The sequence below is a fragment of the Zalophus californianus genome, chromosome 7, assembly GCF_009762305.2.
Source record: "Zalophus californianus isolate mZalCal1 chromosome 7, mZalCal1.pri.v2, whole genome shotgun sequence".
NCBI classification, from domain to species: domain Eukaryota; kingdom Metazoa; phylum Chordata; class Mammalia; order Carnivora; family Otariidae; genus Zalophus; species Zalophus californianus.
In genome coordinates, this window is record NC_045601.1 from 116,968,491 (window position 1) to 116,983,218 (window position 14,728).

Consider the following 14,728-nt stretch of genomic DNA (forward strand, 5'->3'; position numbering starts at 1 on the left):
CTCCCTTCTAATTCTAGGGTGTGGATGGAATTCGCGGTCTGAAGGGTCATAAGGGTGAAAAGGTGAGAGATGTGCCCCCAGCTTCCTAGCACCTCCATCCGGTCCCACACCACCCCTTCTGCCCAGCTCTTCCCCACTTTGTTCCCTCCGGCCTGCCCTGCACTGCTGTCCAGCTCCGAAATCCACCCTTCCACCCACGTTTCCTGAAATGCTCCATTTTACCTCCTGGCCCCCCATCATCTCTGGGGACCTCTCATCCCCATCTTTCTCAGGGCGAGGATGGCTTTCCTGGGTTCAAAGGCGACATGGGCGTGAAGGGTGACAGGGTGAGTAGAAACCCACACACTGGCCCTCCAACCCTAAGTCCTGATGTTCCTCCATGTTGGAGCCCCCAATCACCAGCCTATTTCCTGAAACGCCAGACTCCCCATCTGCAGGGCTCTTCTCCCTTGGAGTCTGACCCCAGCAGGACGACAGCCTGCACAGTCTGCATCCCATCAGCCTGATGGTCACAATGCTCTCCCTGTCCCTGTGGGGCTCCCTCTCCTGCAGTAGCTTCCGGGACCCCACTCCACCTCAGCGGGGTCCACCTCTCCTCCTGGGGCCCAGCCCGCACCACCAGTCCCTGACACTCCCCTGTTCGACTGTCTTACCCAGGGAGAGGTTGGAGTTCCTGGATCCAGGGGAGAAGATGGTCCCGAGGGGCCGAAGGGACGCACTGGACCCACTGGAGACCCTGGGCCCCCCGGGCTCATGGGCGAAAAGGTGACAGGGGACGGGAGGGGATGAGGGCCTGGGCCCTGGGATCAGGATGGGCTTGGGGGTGCCAACAGCTGGAGTCAGTGAGTCATTTGAAGACCACTATGCATTAATTATGCTCCTCTCTGTAGAACGCACCCCCTGGCCACTGACAGTTGGGGGTGGGGGTGGGGATATATAAGAAGTCAAAGAAAAGTCCCTGTCGTGAGAATTTACGTGGCCTAGAGGTGGGGACAAGGCGTGAGGCTGGCATAAGGAATGTAGGTACAAGGCAGGGTGAAAATGTGTTCAGACTCAGAGCAGCAGGAATTGCAAGAAGGGAGAGTCAAAGAGGAGGTGAGCGCCTATCCTGCAGAGCTAACTCTCCGTAAGCCCTCACCAAGGGCCAACACTGCGCCTGCTTGTCCTAAGCCTCCTGTTGCCGAGAGCGTTCACTGAGGCAGCAGGAGGTGAAGAGGCTTGTCAGTAGCACCGCCAGCGCCAGTGAGGGGCATGGTGTGGGTTTGAGTCCAGGCAGGCTCCCTGCTGGGAGAGCCTCTCCTCTGCAGAATCCCTGCTCCCCACCTTGGCTTCACCGCTGTCTGGGCAAGGCGGGCCCTGGAGCATCAGGAGGAAGGGGGGGGGATGCCAGGGGGCTTGGGGTGGTGCAGACATGGGTGGGGGGGAAGTGGTCCTGAGTGTGGTGTGTGCGAACCTGCAAGGGGACTGGTCTTGGTGGCACAGGAGTGTGTGCTGGGGAAGGAGAGCTGAGGTTGACGGTTAGGAGGGGTTGGATCCCTGTCCTGAGGAACTTGAAGGAGCTGCAAGTTTACAGACACAGAGGAGGCAAGATCCCAGCACCAGAGGTGGGGAAAACCCGCTCTCAGGAAGGAGAGATGAGATGACAAACGCCAGGCAGCCTGTGGAGTAGGAGATGAGGGGCCAGGGGCTGGAGATTTGCTGGGGAGGCTTGCTGGGTGGGGGCTGGCTCCTGTCTCTGGGGCTTGGGGTCTCCAGGGATGGTGTGGTGTCTGACTCATCTTGCTCCTAACTGCTCCTGTCTCTCCACAGGGCAAGCTGGGTGTTCCTGGTCTGCCTGGCTACCCTGGACGCCAGGGTCCCAAGGTGAAATGGTGCCCCATTTGTGACCCCTCCTCCTCTTCCCTTCTCTGACCCCCGATTCCAGGAAGCACAGACTGACAGAGCCGTGGGGGACCCTAGAACGAATTTAGCCCAGCTCCATTCTACAGATGGGGGAACCGAGGGCCAGGCAGCAGTGGGGGGTTGTCCAAGGTCACCTAGTTATTGGAAGAGCCCAGGCCTCCCACCCTACTGCCTCCAGCACCTCTCCTGACCCCCGCTGGCTCTTCTAGGTCCTCCCTTTTTGTGACGTCTCAATTTTCTCCTTCTCCATCCTCCCCAGGGGTCCCTGGGATTTCCTGGTTTTCCTGGTGCCAGTGGAGAGAAGGGAGCCCGGGTAAGCTGGGGCAAGGGAGAGGGTGCGGAGGGCAGGCGGCGTGCCCTGTGGGTGGAATCATGCCCTGGGTGATGTGTTGTTTCTGCTTCCTTCCCACCAGGGCCTGTCGGGGAAGTCAGGGCCTCGGGGAGAGCGGGGCCCCACGGTGAGTGCAGGGAGCAGACGTGTGGCTCAAGATCCAAGTAGGTGCAATTGGGTTTTTCTGACAACTCCTCTCCCCTCTCTCTAGGGTCCCCGGGGTCAGCGGGGACCCCGAGGTGCCACTGGAAAGTCTGGCGCTAAGGTTAGTGGTCTTGGCAGGGTTCCATCCGCCGTCTGCCCCTTAGCCCAGCTCCCTGTTGACTCCTCTGACCTCCAGCAGAGCTAGAAGGCAGTGCCTCTTGCCCTCTCACTCTCTTCCCCCCAACAGGGAACATCAGGTGGTGATGGCCCCCATGGGCCTCCCGGAGAAAGGGTGAGTACAGCTTGAGTCTTCTGTTCCCCAGTGCTCCCCAGGGATCCTGAGTGGAGCCCTCGCCCTTTCACCCTGGTGGTGGGGGGGAGGTGGGGGGAGCTGCACCCCGTGACCATTCTCCTGATTCAATCCGGCTCTGTCTCTAGGGTCTCCCTGGACCTCAAGGCCCCAATGGATTTCCTGGCCCCAAAGGACCTCCGGTAAGCTAACCTCTGACCTCTGACGTGCTTGGGTTCTGTGAATCCTTCTTCTCCATCCTCCTTCCCAGCCCAGAGTTCCCTTGACACCTGAATCCCTCCTAGGGTCCCCCTGGGAAGGATGGGCTGCCAGGACACCCAGGCCAGAGAGGAGAAGTGGTAAGTAATGCCCCGGGCCCCGTCAGACCTTCCAGAGCTGTCTGGAAGGCCCACCAGGGAGGTTCTGCTGGCAGAGTGATCATCCTGGTGCTGCTCAGACCCATGGCCAGGGGCTCCGTGGTGACTCTGCCCTTCCCCCAGGAACCTGGGGTCCGTCCCACAGTGTCCATGCCTGACATACTTTGACCGCTCTCTCTCCTCTTCCTCTCTCAGGGTTTCCAAGGGAAGACTGGCCCCCCTGGCCCTCCAGGGGTGGTGGGACCTCAGGTATGTCTGCGCCCTGGGGAGAGTGGGCCCCAGACCCTGGAGACAGTTTGTCTGCCCCTCTTCTCCCTTGTCCCAATCACGTGCCCCAGCCCCCGCTTTGCCTGACCTGGGCCCTGGGGCTGGGATTTGGAGCAGGATCCCAACTGGGCCAGTTCTCATCTTGTGTCCCAAAGGGGCAGCTCCCCAGTGGGGATGCAGGGTGGTGCAGTTACCCCAAACTGGGGAATTACACGCCGGCGCAGTGGCCTAGGAGAGCCCCAGGAATTCCCCGGTAGCTTTGGGGCAGGGATAAAGCGGGTCCAGAGGGGTCATTTTAGGGTGGCAGGGTGGCCTCTTTGGGCAGGGAAGGGGGCAGAGAGTCTTTCTGTCTCTTTCTCAGGGAGCAGCAGGAGAAACAGGGCCCATGGGGGAGAGAGGTCACCCCGGCCCCCCAGGTCCCCCGGGAGAGCAGGGACTGACTGGAACAGCTGGAAAAGAAGGAACAAAGGTCAGTAAAGGGCCAGGCAGAGGGGAACTTGGGAGACCAGGGTTGGGGTGCTGAAGGAAACAGATAATTTGGGAATTGAGAAAGGCCAGAAACCTCTGTCCAATATGGGAGCATGGCTGTGGCTCATGACCTTTTGTTTCATCGTAGGGTGACCCTGGTCCCCCAGGGGCTCCAGGGAAGGATGGACCTGCTGGTCTGAGGGGCTTCCCAGGGGAGAGAGGCCTCCCCGGCACTGCTGTGAGTGTGATCCCGGTCTCCCAACAAGTCACGGGGCATCCCGGCGTCGCTCCGCGTCACCCCCGCTCCCATTCCTCCGAGTCTGTCTCCTCTCCCCTCCCCTCATCCTTCCCTGCATGTCTCTTGGACCCTCATTCTTGTAATGTACCCCCTGCCCGTCTCACATCTGTTGCTCCAAATCTCTGGTTCCTAGGGTGGATCCGGTTTGAAGGGAAACGAAGGTCCGGCCGGTCCCCCTGGCCCTGCAGTGAGTCTGGAGGTCCTGGGGGGCAGGAGGGAGGAACTAGGAAAGAGTGGGTGAGGAGGGATGAAGAGTGGCACCTGGATCTAGGCAAGGCTGGGGACTGGGCAGAGGGGGTCTAGGATCAGCCATAGTGTATTCAATTTTGGGCTCTTCTCCTGGGAACCAGGGTCAGAGCTCCTCTGGTGTGGGTGGGCTGTGGTGTCCTCCTTGGGGGTCTGACTCCATTTCCTGTCTCAGGGCTCCCCTGGGGAGCGAGGTGCAGCAGGATCTGGGGGACCCATTGGCCCCCCGGGGCGCCCAGGCCCACAGGGTCCCCCTGGAGCCGCAGGAGAGAAAGGTGTCCCGGTGAGTGTGGGGTCCCCGGGGAGAGACACTGGGGAAGAGTCTGAGCTGTGAGCTGCTGGGCTATGGAGGGTTTCCTGTGACGGTGTTTGAGGGTGAGGGTCATCTTCAGGTCATGACTCCTTTCTTCTTTTCCTACAGGGTGAGAAGGGCCCCATTGGTCCAACTGGCCGAGATGGGGTGCAGGGTCCTGTGGGGCTCCCTGGTCCTGCTGGACCCCCGGGTGTGGCAGGAGAGGATGGAGACAAGGTGTGGGACCTACAGACCCTGGGCCCAGTCTTTCCAGATGAGATCGCTGATCGGGGCATGCCGCCCGCCCCCCAGCCCTGTCTTATCCTCCCTGCCCCACCCAGGGCCTTCCTCTAAGATCTCATCTGCCTTGTCCCTGCAGGGTGAGGTAGGAGACCCCGGACAGAAGGGCACTAAAGGGAACAAGGGTGAACATGTAAGTGACCATGACTTTTGACTTCTGACTTCTGGCCTTTAGCCTCGTTTCTACCTGGTTTCTCTCCCTGTCTTGGTGTCTCTGACTCTCCTTTTTCCCCCAGGGCCCTCCTGGACCCCCTGGACCCCTTGGTCCTGTGGGGCAACCTGGAGCAGCGGTGAGTGACTGATGTCCCGTCTGCCCCTTCCCTGCCCCGCCCGCAGGGGGCGCTGGCAACTTCCAGTCTGTCCTCAGTTCCCCTTTGCCCTTGGGGTTGAGCGTGGGAGTGGGGGCTCTGGGCCTGGTGTCCGGGTCGGTGCGGGGTTTGTGAAGAGAGAATTCCTGACCCACGACCATCTCTGGGTCCTTGTCCCTGCCCTTCCTCCACCTCAGGGAGCAGATGGGGAGCCCGGAGCTCGGGGACCCCAGGGACACTTTGGAGCCAAAGGTGATGAAGGAACGAGAGGATTCAATGGGCCCCCAGGACCCATTGGCCTGCAGGTGGGTTGGGGGGTAGAGGCAGGGGCTGAGAGGTGGGGTCAGGCTGGGTCTGATGACCATCCCCTGCTGCTGAGGACTGGGGAGATGGGGCAGAGGACTGGGGGGCATATGGGATCGGAGGGAAGGGCACTGGAGGCTCCGTCTACCTGGAGCTGTGCGCTGGCGGGTTGGTTATCGGGGTCTGTGCCGTGTGCCCCTGCACAGGGTTTGCCAGGCCCGTCGGGTGAGAAGGGAGAAACAGGAGATGTGGGGCCTATGGTGAGTGAGACCCCACTGACGGTGTGTGACCCTCTGGCCCCAACCCCACCTACTAGTCTCCCCCTATCCAGCTCCCCCAGCATCCCCTGCTCCTTGCATACTGCTTCCTGGCGGGGCTGCCCCCCTCCCCTCACGATGTCTGCCTCACCCAACCCTCTGCCATTCCTGTGTTGCCTAATGCTCTTTCTTTCTCTTCCATTCCCCATCTCTGCTGTATCTCTTTTTCCCCAGGGACCACCCGGCCCCCCAGGACCTCGAGGCCCAGCTGGACCCAATGGAGCTGATGTGAGTCCTCTCAGCCTCTGTCCCTTCAGATCACTTTGGCCAGTTCTGCCTCCGTTTCCCCAGACTACAAACTCTAGTCTCCTCTCAGCTGCCATGAGAAGTCACCGGCCCTGGAAGGCCTCCCACCGTCTCACTGCTGTGACCTCAGGGTGCTCATTCAGGCTCTGCCTCCTCCCTTAAGCAATGACTCCTACTTCTCTTCCTCTTCCAGGGTCCGCAAGGTCCCCCGGGAGGGGCTGGGAACCTGGGTCCCCCTGGAGAGAAGGTAACTGGGAAGGGGGTGAATGAATGGACCTGTCCTGGGGGGGGTGGGGTGTCAGGGTTGGACTTCTGCCAGTTTTGATTGGGGGTGGGGCAAAAGGGAATGAAATGTGGGGAATATCAAAATTTTTCGGGGGAAAGGAGGGTTTTGACCCGAGTCTCGTTGCAGGGGGAGCCAGGAGAGTCAGGATCTCCAGGGGTCCAGGGCGAGCCAGGTGTCAAGGTGAGTGAAATCTCTGAGGCCTTGCTCCCTAATCCCCATCACCCTCCTCAACACCAGCTCCCGGTTGCTGTGACCTCCCGGAGCTGGAGCTTCTCCACAGCCCAGGAGCCTGTTCTCCTAATCCTCCGTGAGGCTGGACCCCTGGGTCTGAGTGAGCCCCATGCTCTTTCTTTGAAGGGAAGCAGGACCAGAGGACTCCCTATGGGCTTGACTTTCTGTGTGCATCCCCCTGTCACTGAGGGGGTGGAGGGGAGGCTGAAGGAGTCTTGGAAGCAGGGGCTGCGTCCTTGATCTTCAAGACCCCTTTGGGACCATCTGTACCCTCTACTCATCCTTCAGGGCCCACGCGGGGAGCGTGGGGAGAAAGGAGAGTCGGGGCAGCCAGGAGAGGCAGGACCACCAGGGCCTAAAGGCCCCGCCGGGGATGATGGCCCCAAAGGGAACCCTGTGAGTTTGGGGGGAGGGGCTGGGAAGAGGGCCTTGTGAATGAGAGACCTGGGAATGTGGGTGTGTGTGAGTGGGAGGGTCTTGCAGTAGGGGGAACCCAAGAATGGGGGGCTACTTGGGTGGAAGGCTCTGGGAATGAGGTCTCCTGGGAGGGATGTTTGGGGTCTGAAATCCAGAGAGAGAAAGTGAGAGATGCCTTCTAATTAATTCCCTGAAAGCATCAGAAAGCATGAAGTGCATGAGGTGGGGAAGAGAGAGTGCGGGAGACTGCCTGCCCAGGGTGTGCAGGTGGGTACTGCCTGCAGAGAGGGAGAGTGTGACATGTGCCCTGGGGCTCTGTGTTGGCTCCGGGGGCTTAGGGGGTTGTGACCTTGACCCTGTTCTCCGCATTAGGGTCCTGTTGGTTTTCCTGGTGATCCTGGCCCTCCTGGAGAAGGTGGCCCTCGGGTGAGTCTTCCCCAAGGAGGAGAAGGGGGAGAGAGGGTGGGCTCCTGTACACGGCCTTCATGCGGCTGATGGGCTTGAGTGGGGGAAGCTGGGGGTACGGCGGGGCAGGCAGAGGGATGAGGGGATTGGCAGTTTTGGGGGTGATGCCAGCCAGGTTGGGGCAACCCCTGACCTTGCTTCGTCCCTGCAGGGCCAGGACGGTGTAAAGGGTGACCGAGGAGAGGATGGCGAGCCAGGACAGCCTGTGAGTGACCGGTGACCCCTCCCTCCACCACTGAGCCCAAGCCTTCAGGCCCATTACCCCCTTTTTATACCCTGCTCCTGAACGGTCCATTGGCTGGAGGCTAAACACTCACCCACCCCTGTTCCTCCTTCCATAGGGATCCCCGGGTCCCACTGGGGAGAATGGACCCCCTGGACCACTTGGAAAGCGGGTAAGTGAGGTGGACATCCGGGACCTTGAGGGGCGGTGCTTGGGCAAGGTGGATAGGGGCTGCGGCAGTGGCAGATGGGATGGGCAGGGAGGTGCCTGGGGATGGGGTGCATGTGCGTGAACATTTGTATTTGTAAGTGTGCTGTGTGTAAGTGAGTATGTCTGTTCCTGGGTGTGTTCTTGCCGGGGCGGGGGGGGGGGGAGGGGATAGTACTCATCAACTGATCAGAATGGACACTGGAGGAAGGGGCTAGCTTTCCCGGAGGGCCCCTGCTAGGCTAAGGATTAACCCTCTAGTTGCTCGGGTAGAAGGTGGCGCACTAGATGGTGTGTGCGCCAGTGACTCTTTGCCAAATACACAGAACTCCTCAGTATTTTAACGACTGGTACAGCTGTACCAGCTCATCTGTGAATCAGCTTCTGTGACTCTGTTGGTGCGTGCACAAGTGTGTGTGTGTGCGCGCGCACGTGTGTCAGGGGGAAAGTAGCTGAGCCGGGAGGCTACCTCATTGACTTTTCCTTTCTGTCTCCATCTGCAGGGTCCTGCCGGCTCGCCTGGTCCTGAGGGGCGGCAAGGAGAGAAGGGAGCCAAGGTGAGGGCGAGGCCATTCTGGATGCTGGAATATTCCCTCCACCTCCTGGCACCTCTGCTTCCTCATGTTCCTCTCTCCAGATGTGTACCCCATGTGGAGCCTCTTGTCTCGAGGGAGGTTCCCTATACTTATCCTTGTCCCTGCTCTAGGAGCTCCTGGGGTTTGGCCCCTCCTCTCTGCCTCATCCTGTCCACCTTGGGCCCCCCTACTCCCGCCCGTACCCCTTTCCTCTGCCCTTTAAGATGCATTCCTTGTACGTGTTTCAGGGGGATCCTGGTGCTGTGGGTGCCCCAGGGAAGACAGGCCCTGTGGGTCCAGCAGGCCCAGCAGGGAAACCTGGTCCTGATGGTCTAAGGGGACTCCCGGGCTCAGTGGTGAGTCATGGAGCGGAGAGGCTTGGCTGGGGGTAGGAGGGGTCAGGGGCCTTTGGAGGGGTGCCCGTGTGGGGACAGTTCTCCTGATTTCTGTGGTCCCCTTGAATCTGCAGGGTCAGCAAGGCCGTCCTGGGGCCACAGGCCAGGCGGGGCCTCCAGGTCCTGTGGTGAGTGACTCTGGATTAGGTGGGGTGGGTGGGGGTGAGGATGGTGGTGCCCTTGGGCAGTGGGCATCCAGCTGAAGCCCTGGAGGAAGTGGGAAATGGCAGTGGGGAGAGCTTGGTCCCACCTTTCCATGGAGAGAGTGACTTCCTGTCTCCTCACAGGGACCCCCAGGGCTTCCTGGCCTCCGAGGTGATGTTGGAGCCAAGGGCGAGAAGGTGAGTGACAGACATGCGGCCAGGTATCTCCCCTCAGCCTCACCTTGGAAGCCTATGGGGACCCTGAGTGCCCACCACTGTGCTCAGGCCTCCAGCACCGAGGGGGGGGGTCTTACTCAGCATCTTACCCAGCATCTTTGGGGGTCCTTACTCAGTGAAGATTGTTCACAGGCCCTGCTCTGTCCTCAGACCCCGTGCCCAAGCCTTTCTTGTCTTCTGGGCTCTGACCCCTGTGGTCTTCTTCTTCTGCACCCACGTGTCTCCTCTCTGCCTCCCCTTGACCACCTGTCCGTTCTCCAGGGTCACCCAGGTCTCATCGGACTGATCGGGCCCCCTGGGGAGCAGGGAGAGAAGGGTGATCGGGGACTTCCTGGCCCTCAGGGCTCTGCTGGACAGAAGGGAGAGACGGTGAGGACATGGTCCTAGAAGGTCTGGGAGCATGAGTGTGGGGATTTGTGTTGGGGGTGGAAGGGAGGAGGTGGAGACTCAGCTAGGGGATGAGGGAGGGGGTGTGGAGGAGGCCCCAGTTGAGCCATGCCCCTCTCCTTCCTAGGGTATCCCGGGAGCATCCGGTCCTATCGGTCCTGGAGGGCCTCCTGGCCTCCCCGTGAGTACCCCATCTGTTCCTCACTAAATCCCCTCAACCCCACTGCTCCCCTCTCCATAATCCCCCAGTGGCTTCCATGGCAACCACCAGCCTAAGCAGAATAGGCCCCAGTGTCCTTCATATGTCCTCACACCCGCAGTGTTCCCCCCTGATCCTTCCAGGGCCCCCCGAATACCCCCATGGTCCCTCACGCCTGCCCCTCCTGTAGTAAAGCCGGGGTCCTGTGGACTCAGGACTTAGCCTCTCCATTCCTCCACGTCCCAACCGTCTCCTGTGGTGACCATCTCTCTCTTGTTCCTCATTTCACAGGGACCTGCTGGCCCCAAAGGAGCCAAAGGAGCCACAGTGAGTGACCCCCAACCAGCTCTGAGCTCTGCCCCCTTCCCCCAGCCGGACTTGACGCTTTCTCTCCAGGGCAAACATGCTCCCTCCAGTGGAGCTCCTCATTCCCAGCCTAGAGACTGACTTGACCCTTCTGGGGCCTTGATTGCATACGTGACCCCTTGACTCCTCCATGACCTCGTTTACTCCTTTGGCAGGGCCCAGCTGGACCCAAGGGAGAGAAGGGCATCCAGGGTCCTCCAGGACACCCGGTGAGTTACATGTCAGGGCCTGCTTCTCTGCCTCGGCCTCTCTGTCTCCGTGTTTCTCAGCTTCCCCTTCCTATCAACCTTGTCTCTCACCCTCTCCATCCGTCCCCACCCAGGGCCCCCCGGGCGAGGTGATCCAGCCCCTGCCCATCCAGATGCCCAAGAAGACTCGGCGCTCGGTGGACGGAAGCCGCCTTATGCAGGAGGATGAGGCCATACCGACTGGGGGTGCTCCGGGCAGTGCTGGGGGGCTGGAGGAGATCTTTGGCTCCCTTGACTCCCTGCGGGAGGAGATTGAGCAGATGAGGCGGCCGACAGGGACCCAGAACAGCCCCGCTCGCACCTGCCAGGACCTGAAGCTCTGCCACCCGGAGCTGCCTGACGGTCAGTGCCCACCTCAGGGAACAGCGTAACAACAGAATGAAAAGCAGAATGGACGCAGGGACTTCTTGGGGAAGGTGTGGGGTGGGGGTGAGGGTCCAGGGGCTTGGAGCAGCAGCTCTTTACCAACTAGGTCGGAAGGCTTTCAACATTCAACAATGATCTGGTCCTACCGGTGCGTACCGGCTCATGATCAGCCCGCTGCCTGCAGGAAGTGACAAACATACACACGTGTACACATGTGCTTGCATTTACACAGACGGGCATGCATGCAAATCTACGACCACATATCGTACCAGCGTGAGGGAGTCAGTGCTCCTGCCTCCTCCGTCGGGAGCCTGGGGGTACTGCTGCGGGGAGGGGTGCCACAGGGGGGCAGGGGTGTAAGGTGATGACGGAGTGCGAAGTAGGGTGGGTAGCGTTGTGGGGTTCTGGGGGACAGTGGGACCTGGAGACTGAGGTCATGGTGGGGAGGGGTGGTGGGGAGGGTAGGGGGTTAGAGCAGTGGGGTGGGGAGTGGGAAGGGGGGGCAAGGAGAGCGTCTTGGGTCCCACCTGTGGGGGCCCTGACCCCTCCCTCTCCCTCACCCAACAGGAGAATACTGGGTCGACCCCAACCAGGGCTGTGCTCGGGATGCCTTCCGGGTTTTCTGCAACTTTACAGCGGGGGGGGAAACATGTGTGACCCCCAGGGATGACATCACGCAAGTGAGAGCTGGCCCCTGACTTCCCTCCCCTGCCCCACTCGCAGCCCCAGTAGCTTCTGGGATTCTGGGACAGGCGCCCTGGCCCTACAGAACCTGCTGCCCCTTCTTTCCTTGACTCTGCACTTCTCACCACCAGCCCACTGGCGCTCACTTTGTCTCCTTCCCTTGACAACCCAAGACAAAGCTTGCCTTTTGCTTACCCTCAGTCAGTCCCCGGCTGCCGCTCTGGCCCCTCATTTCTCCTGCAGCCCTTTCTGCCCGCCCGTTCCCTGCCCGTGACCCTGCCTGTGACCCTGGCCCGGGTTCCCCGCTTCCATAGATGCTCTGCAAGCCCTGCTCTGTCTGCCCCTTACCGCTGGCCTCTCTCCTGCCAGTTCTCTTACGTGGACTCAGAAGGCTCCCCAGTCGGTGTGGTCCAGCTCACCTTCCTGCGGCTGCTCAGCGTCTCAGCCCACCAGGATGTCTCCTATCCCTGCTCTGGGGTGGCCCAAGATGGTCCCCTGAAGCTCCGGGGGGCCAATGAGGATGAGCTGAGCCTGGAGACCAGCCCTTATGTCAAGGAATTCAGAGACGGCTGTCAGGTGGGAAGCAGGAAGAGCTGGGGGAGGGGGGCGGTGCATCCTGGAGTCAGGCTGCAGGAAGACCCTTTGGGCAGAGGCACCCAGGAAGAGCAGGAGGAGTCCCGCTTCTTTGTGTCAGATATACCCGCGGGAGCGCTGGCGGGGGCGAGGAGGGTGGGGGTCACCTTTGGGCACACACCAGCATCACCCAGAGTGAGCCATGCAGGCTCGTGCACACGTTTACACGGGTTGCGTGGCAGAGGCATGCAGGGGTGCGATCACCCCCCGGGCCGTGAAGGCACGGGAGCACACAGACACCCACAGTCTGTACATACACCCCCAGCATTGCCTGGCCAGGGTCACACAGGCATACACATGGGGAATCATTTCAGATATTGTCACAGTTACACCACAGGACACCTGTTTACACATCCCTGTGGAGTGATCCAGACTCGCACGACCACCACAGGTGGATAATCTCAAAGACAAACCCAAAGCCGCAGAGCCTGGCTTGTGAGCACATGTGCCTGTGTGCATACACACGTGCACACGTACACACATATCCAATCTTCCCAGCTTTCCCAATCCTGACTCTCTGGAAGGAATTTGAGGAAGAAAATCTAACACGTCCGACCACATGACAAGGATTGGGAGGAATAGCATCTCAGGGCGCTCAGAGGAGAGGCGAGCCCGGGCCTGAGGTTGGGGCATCCGTGGGGTGTGCACGCGCCTCCACCACTCTCACTGCTCCCTCTCTCCCTTCTCCCCCACCCCCCCAAGACACAGCAAGGCCGGACGGTGCTGGAGGTGCGGACACCTGTGCTGGAGCAGCTCCCAGTGCTGGACGCCTCCTTCTCAGACCTGGGGGCCCCCCCTCGGCGGGGAGGGGTGCTGCTGGGGCCTGTCTGCTTCATGGGCTAGGACCTTCTCTGTCTGACCCTGTCCGCTGAAACCAGGCCCACCTGGAATCCCACAGCATCAGCTCTGTGCCGTCTCCCAAGAGGGCTCCTCACCATCTAGGGGGCTTTGGGCCAGGGCGCCGAGAGCCCCCAGTCAGGGGCAGACCAGGGGAGGGGTGAAGCGCACGTGTCGGGCACCCCAGGGGCGGGGTGGCATCTGGGGCTCTTGGGCCTCCCACCTGGAGCCTGTGACCTGTTAAACAGCCGGGACCCTTATTTAAAACTCACCTCCCAATCATCCCCAAACAAGTGGAAGAGAAGAGAAAGGACACTGTGTATTTTGTATTTAAAAGTAATTATATTAATTATTTAAAGAGTGGAGAACAAAAGAACAAAAAAAGATAAAGAGAGAAATGCCAACAAAAATCAGCAGACTTTGGAGACAGGGCTCCCCAGGGGTGAGCCCTGGCACCCTCCTCCTTGCCTCAGGGCTTTCCTCAGTGACTGTGGGGGGACGTTTTCAGGCCAAACCCCACCTCCCTCACAGCCCCCTGTAGCACCCACTGTGAATGTTGGAATATATGGTCTCCTTTGCCTCAGGGTCTGACTCTCTCTGCCCAGGGTGGGGCTTTCTCCGCTCCACCCCCCGGGTGTTTGGCTCCCTGACCCACACACCGGCTGTCTCTCCCTTGTCTGGGGCTTGCAGGACCTGCCTGCGACTTGGGGAGCACGTCGCACCCCCCCCAGGGGGAACCGGAAGGGTGAGGGGTGAGAGCAGGGCCTGTATTCAGTACTGTTGAAATATGGAAATTCATCCTTATCAACTCGTCAATCCCACGGCTCTGAGCCGCTGAGTATCCCACTGCCACCCTGGTCCCACCCCTGAGCACGCCCACACCTTCCCTGATCCCGCTATGGAAGAGTTAATGGGTGGCATCTGGATGGAAGGGACTCCCAGGACCTTGTCTAGCTCTATGACCAGTGTCCTTTCTGACTGATGGTTAAATAATGTGATCATCTCCTCCCGGGGCACACGTGTGTGGTGCTTGTGTTGTTATTTCAACCCCGGACCCGACCTGTACCCCTCTTTGCTGGCTGAGGCTTTACCAGAAATGGAAGGCTTAATCCCTTTCCCCAGGGGGCCTGTCCTTTTGTGGTATTAGGGCCCAGGAAAAGTTCATAAAACCTGGCTGACAAGTCCAGACTCACCAACTGAGCTCCCAGTGGCGTCAGGTGGAGAGCCAGGGTTCTGTAGGACACGGGTGCTGGATTGTTTCTGGGTGAGGGTGTGCCTGTCTTCCTTGTGTCCAGGTCAAACATGGCCTTCGTGCACCCCGGGTCCCCATCTTTAGGGACCTCGGGGCTGGAAGGGGGCCTTACATGGTCTAGTCTAAACTGAGGCTCACGTCCAAGACAACGTTTCCTGCCCCTGTGCCTCTGGTCACATCATCCTTCCCCCTCAAGTGTGCCGTGGTCCTGGCTGCGGGTTATTACCGGCTATGCCCTTCCAGGCTTCTCTCTGGGTCAAGTGCACAGTCCTCGGCCCATCGCGAGCTGTGCCGCCCCCACTTACTCCTTCCCCCAGCGGCCCCTCTCAGGGCTTGTTCAGTAGCTCTGTGCCCTCTGGGTCTGGGTAGGGCCCTTTTGTTCAGGGCAGCTGCTCAGCCAGGCATCCCTAGCTGGCTTCCCCGCCTCTCCTGGGGTTTCCCATCCTCACACAGCGTTTCCTGGCTCCCTCCCCTCCCGCCAGTAAAATA

General features: G+C 60.3%; 1 protein-coding gene across 3 annotated transcripts in view; it reads left to right on the forward strand.

Moving 5' to 3' along the window:
* COL11A2 (collagen type XI alpha 2 chain) overlaps positions 1-13,994 on the forward strand; it is a 29,777-nt gene extending 15,783 nt beyond the window's left edge. For all 3 annotated transcript variants that reach the window (XM_027603567.2, XM_027603568.2, XM_035728459.1), the window contains 39 exons: positions 18-62; positions 273-326; positions 658-765; positions 1,810-1,863; positions 2,162-2,215; positions 2,316-2,360; positions 2,445-2,498; positions 2,625-2,669; positions 2,816-2,869; positions 2,972-3,025; positions 3,239-3,292; positions 3,672-3,779; positions 3,927-4,016; positions 4,210-4,263; positions 4,498-4,605; positions 4,744-4,851; positions 4,994-5,047; positions 5,151-5,204; positions 5,420-5,527; positions 5,732-5,785; positions 6,017-6,070; positions 6,282-6,335; positions 6,501-6,554; positions 6,894-7,001; positions 7,395-7,448; positions 7,639-7,692; positions 7,829-7,882; positions 8,421-8,474; positions 8,741-8,848; positions 8,962-9,015; positions 9,175-9,228; positions 9,529-9,636; positions 9,782-9,835; positions 10,145-10,180; positions 10,375-10,428; positions 10,542-10,809; positions 11,401-11,513; positions 11,887-12,093; positions 12,853-13,994. In XM_027603567.2, the coding sequence (XP_027459368.2) occupies positions 18-62; positions 273-326; positions 658-765; positions 1,810-1,863; positions 2,162-2,215; positions 2,316-2,360; positions 2,445-2,498; positions 2,625-2,669; positions 2,816-2,869; positions 2,972-3,025; positions 3,239-3,292; positions 3,672-3,779; positions 3,927-4,016; positions 4,210-4,263; positions 4,498-4,605; positions 4,744-4,851; positions 4,994-5,047; positions 5,151-5,204; positions 5,420-5,527; positions 5,732-5,785; positions 6,017-6,070; positions 6,282-6,335; positions 6,501-6,554; positions 6,894-7,001; positions 7,395-7,448; positions 7,639-7,692; positions 7,829-7,882; positions 8,421-8,474; positions 8,741-8,848; positions 8,962-9,015; positions 9,175-9,228; positions 9,529-9,636; positions 9,782-9,835; positions 10,145-10,180; positions 10,375-10,428; positions 10,542-10,809; positions 11,401-11,513; positions 11,887-12,093; positions 12,853-12,993 (3,042 nt within the window). In that variant the 3' untranslated portion in view covers positions 12,994-13,994. The remainder of the gene's footprint in view (positions 1-17; positions 63-272; positions 327-657; positions 766-1,809; positions 1,864-2,161; positions 2,216-2,315; positions 2,361-2,444; positions 2,499-2,624; positions 2,670-2,815; positions 2,870-2,971; positions 3,026-3,238; positions 3,293-3,671; positions 3,780-3,926; positions 4,017-4,209; positions 4,264-4,497; positions 4,606-4,743; positions 4,852-4,993; positions 5,048-5,150; positions 5,205-5,419; positions 5,528-5,731; positions 5,786-6,016; positions 6,071-6,281; positions 6,336-6,500; positions 6,555-6,893; positions 7,002-7,394; positions 7,449-7,638; positions 7,693-7,828; positions 7,883-8,420; positions 8,475-8,740; positions 8,849-8,961; positions 9,016-9,174; positions 9,229-9,528; positions 9,637-9,781; positions 9,836-10,144; positions 10,181-10,374; positions 10,429-10,541; positions 10,810-11,400; positions 11,514-11,886; positions 12,094-12,852) is intronic.
* The last annotated feature ends 734 nt before the right edge of the window (positions 13,995-14,728 follow it).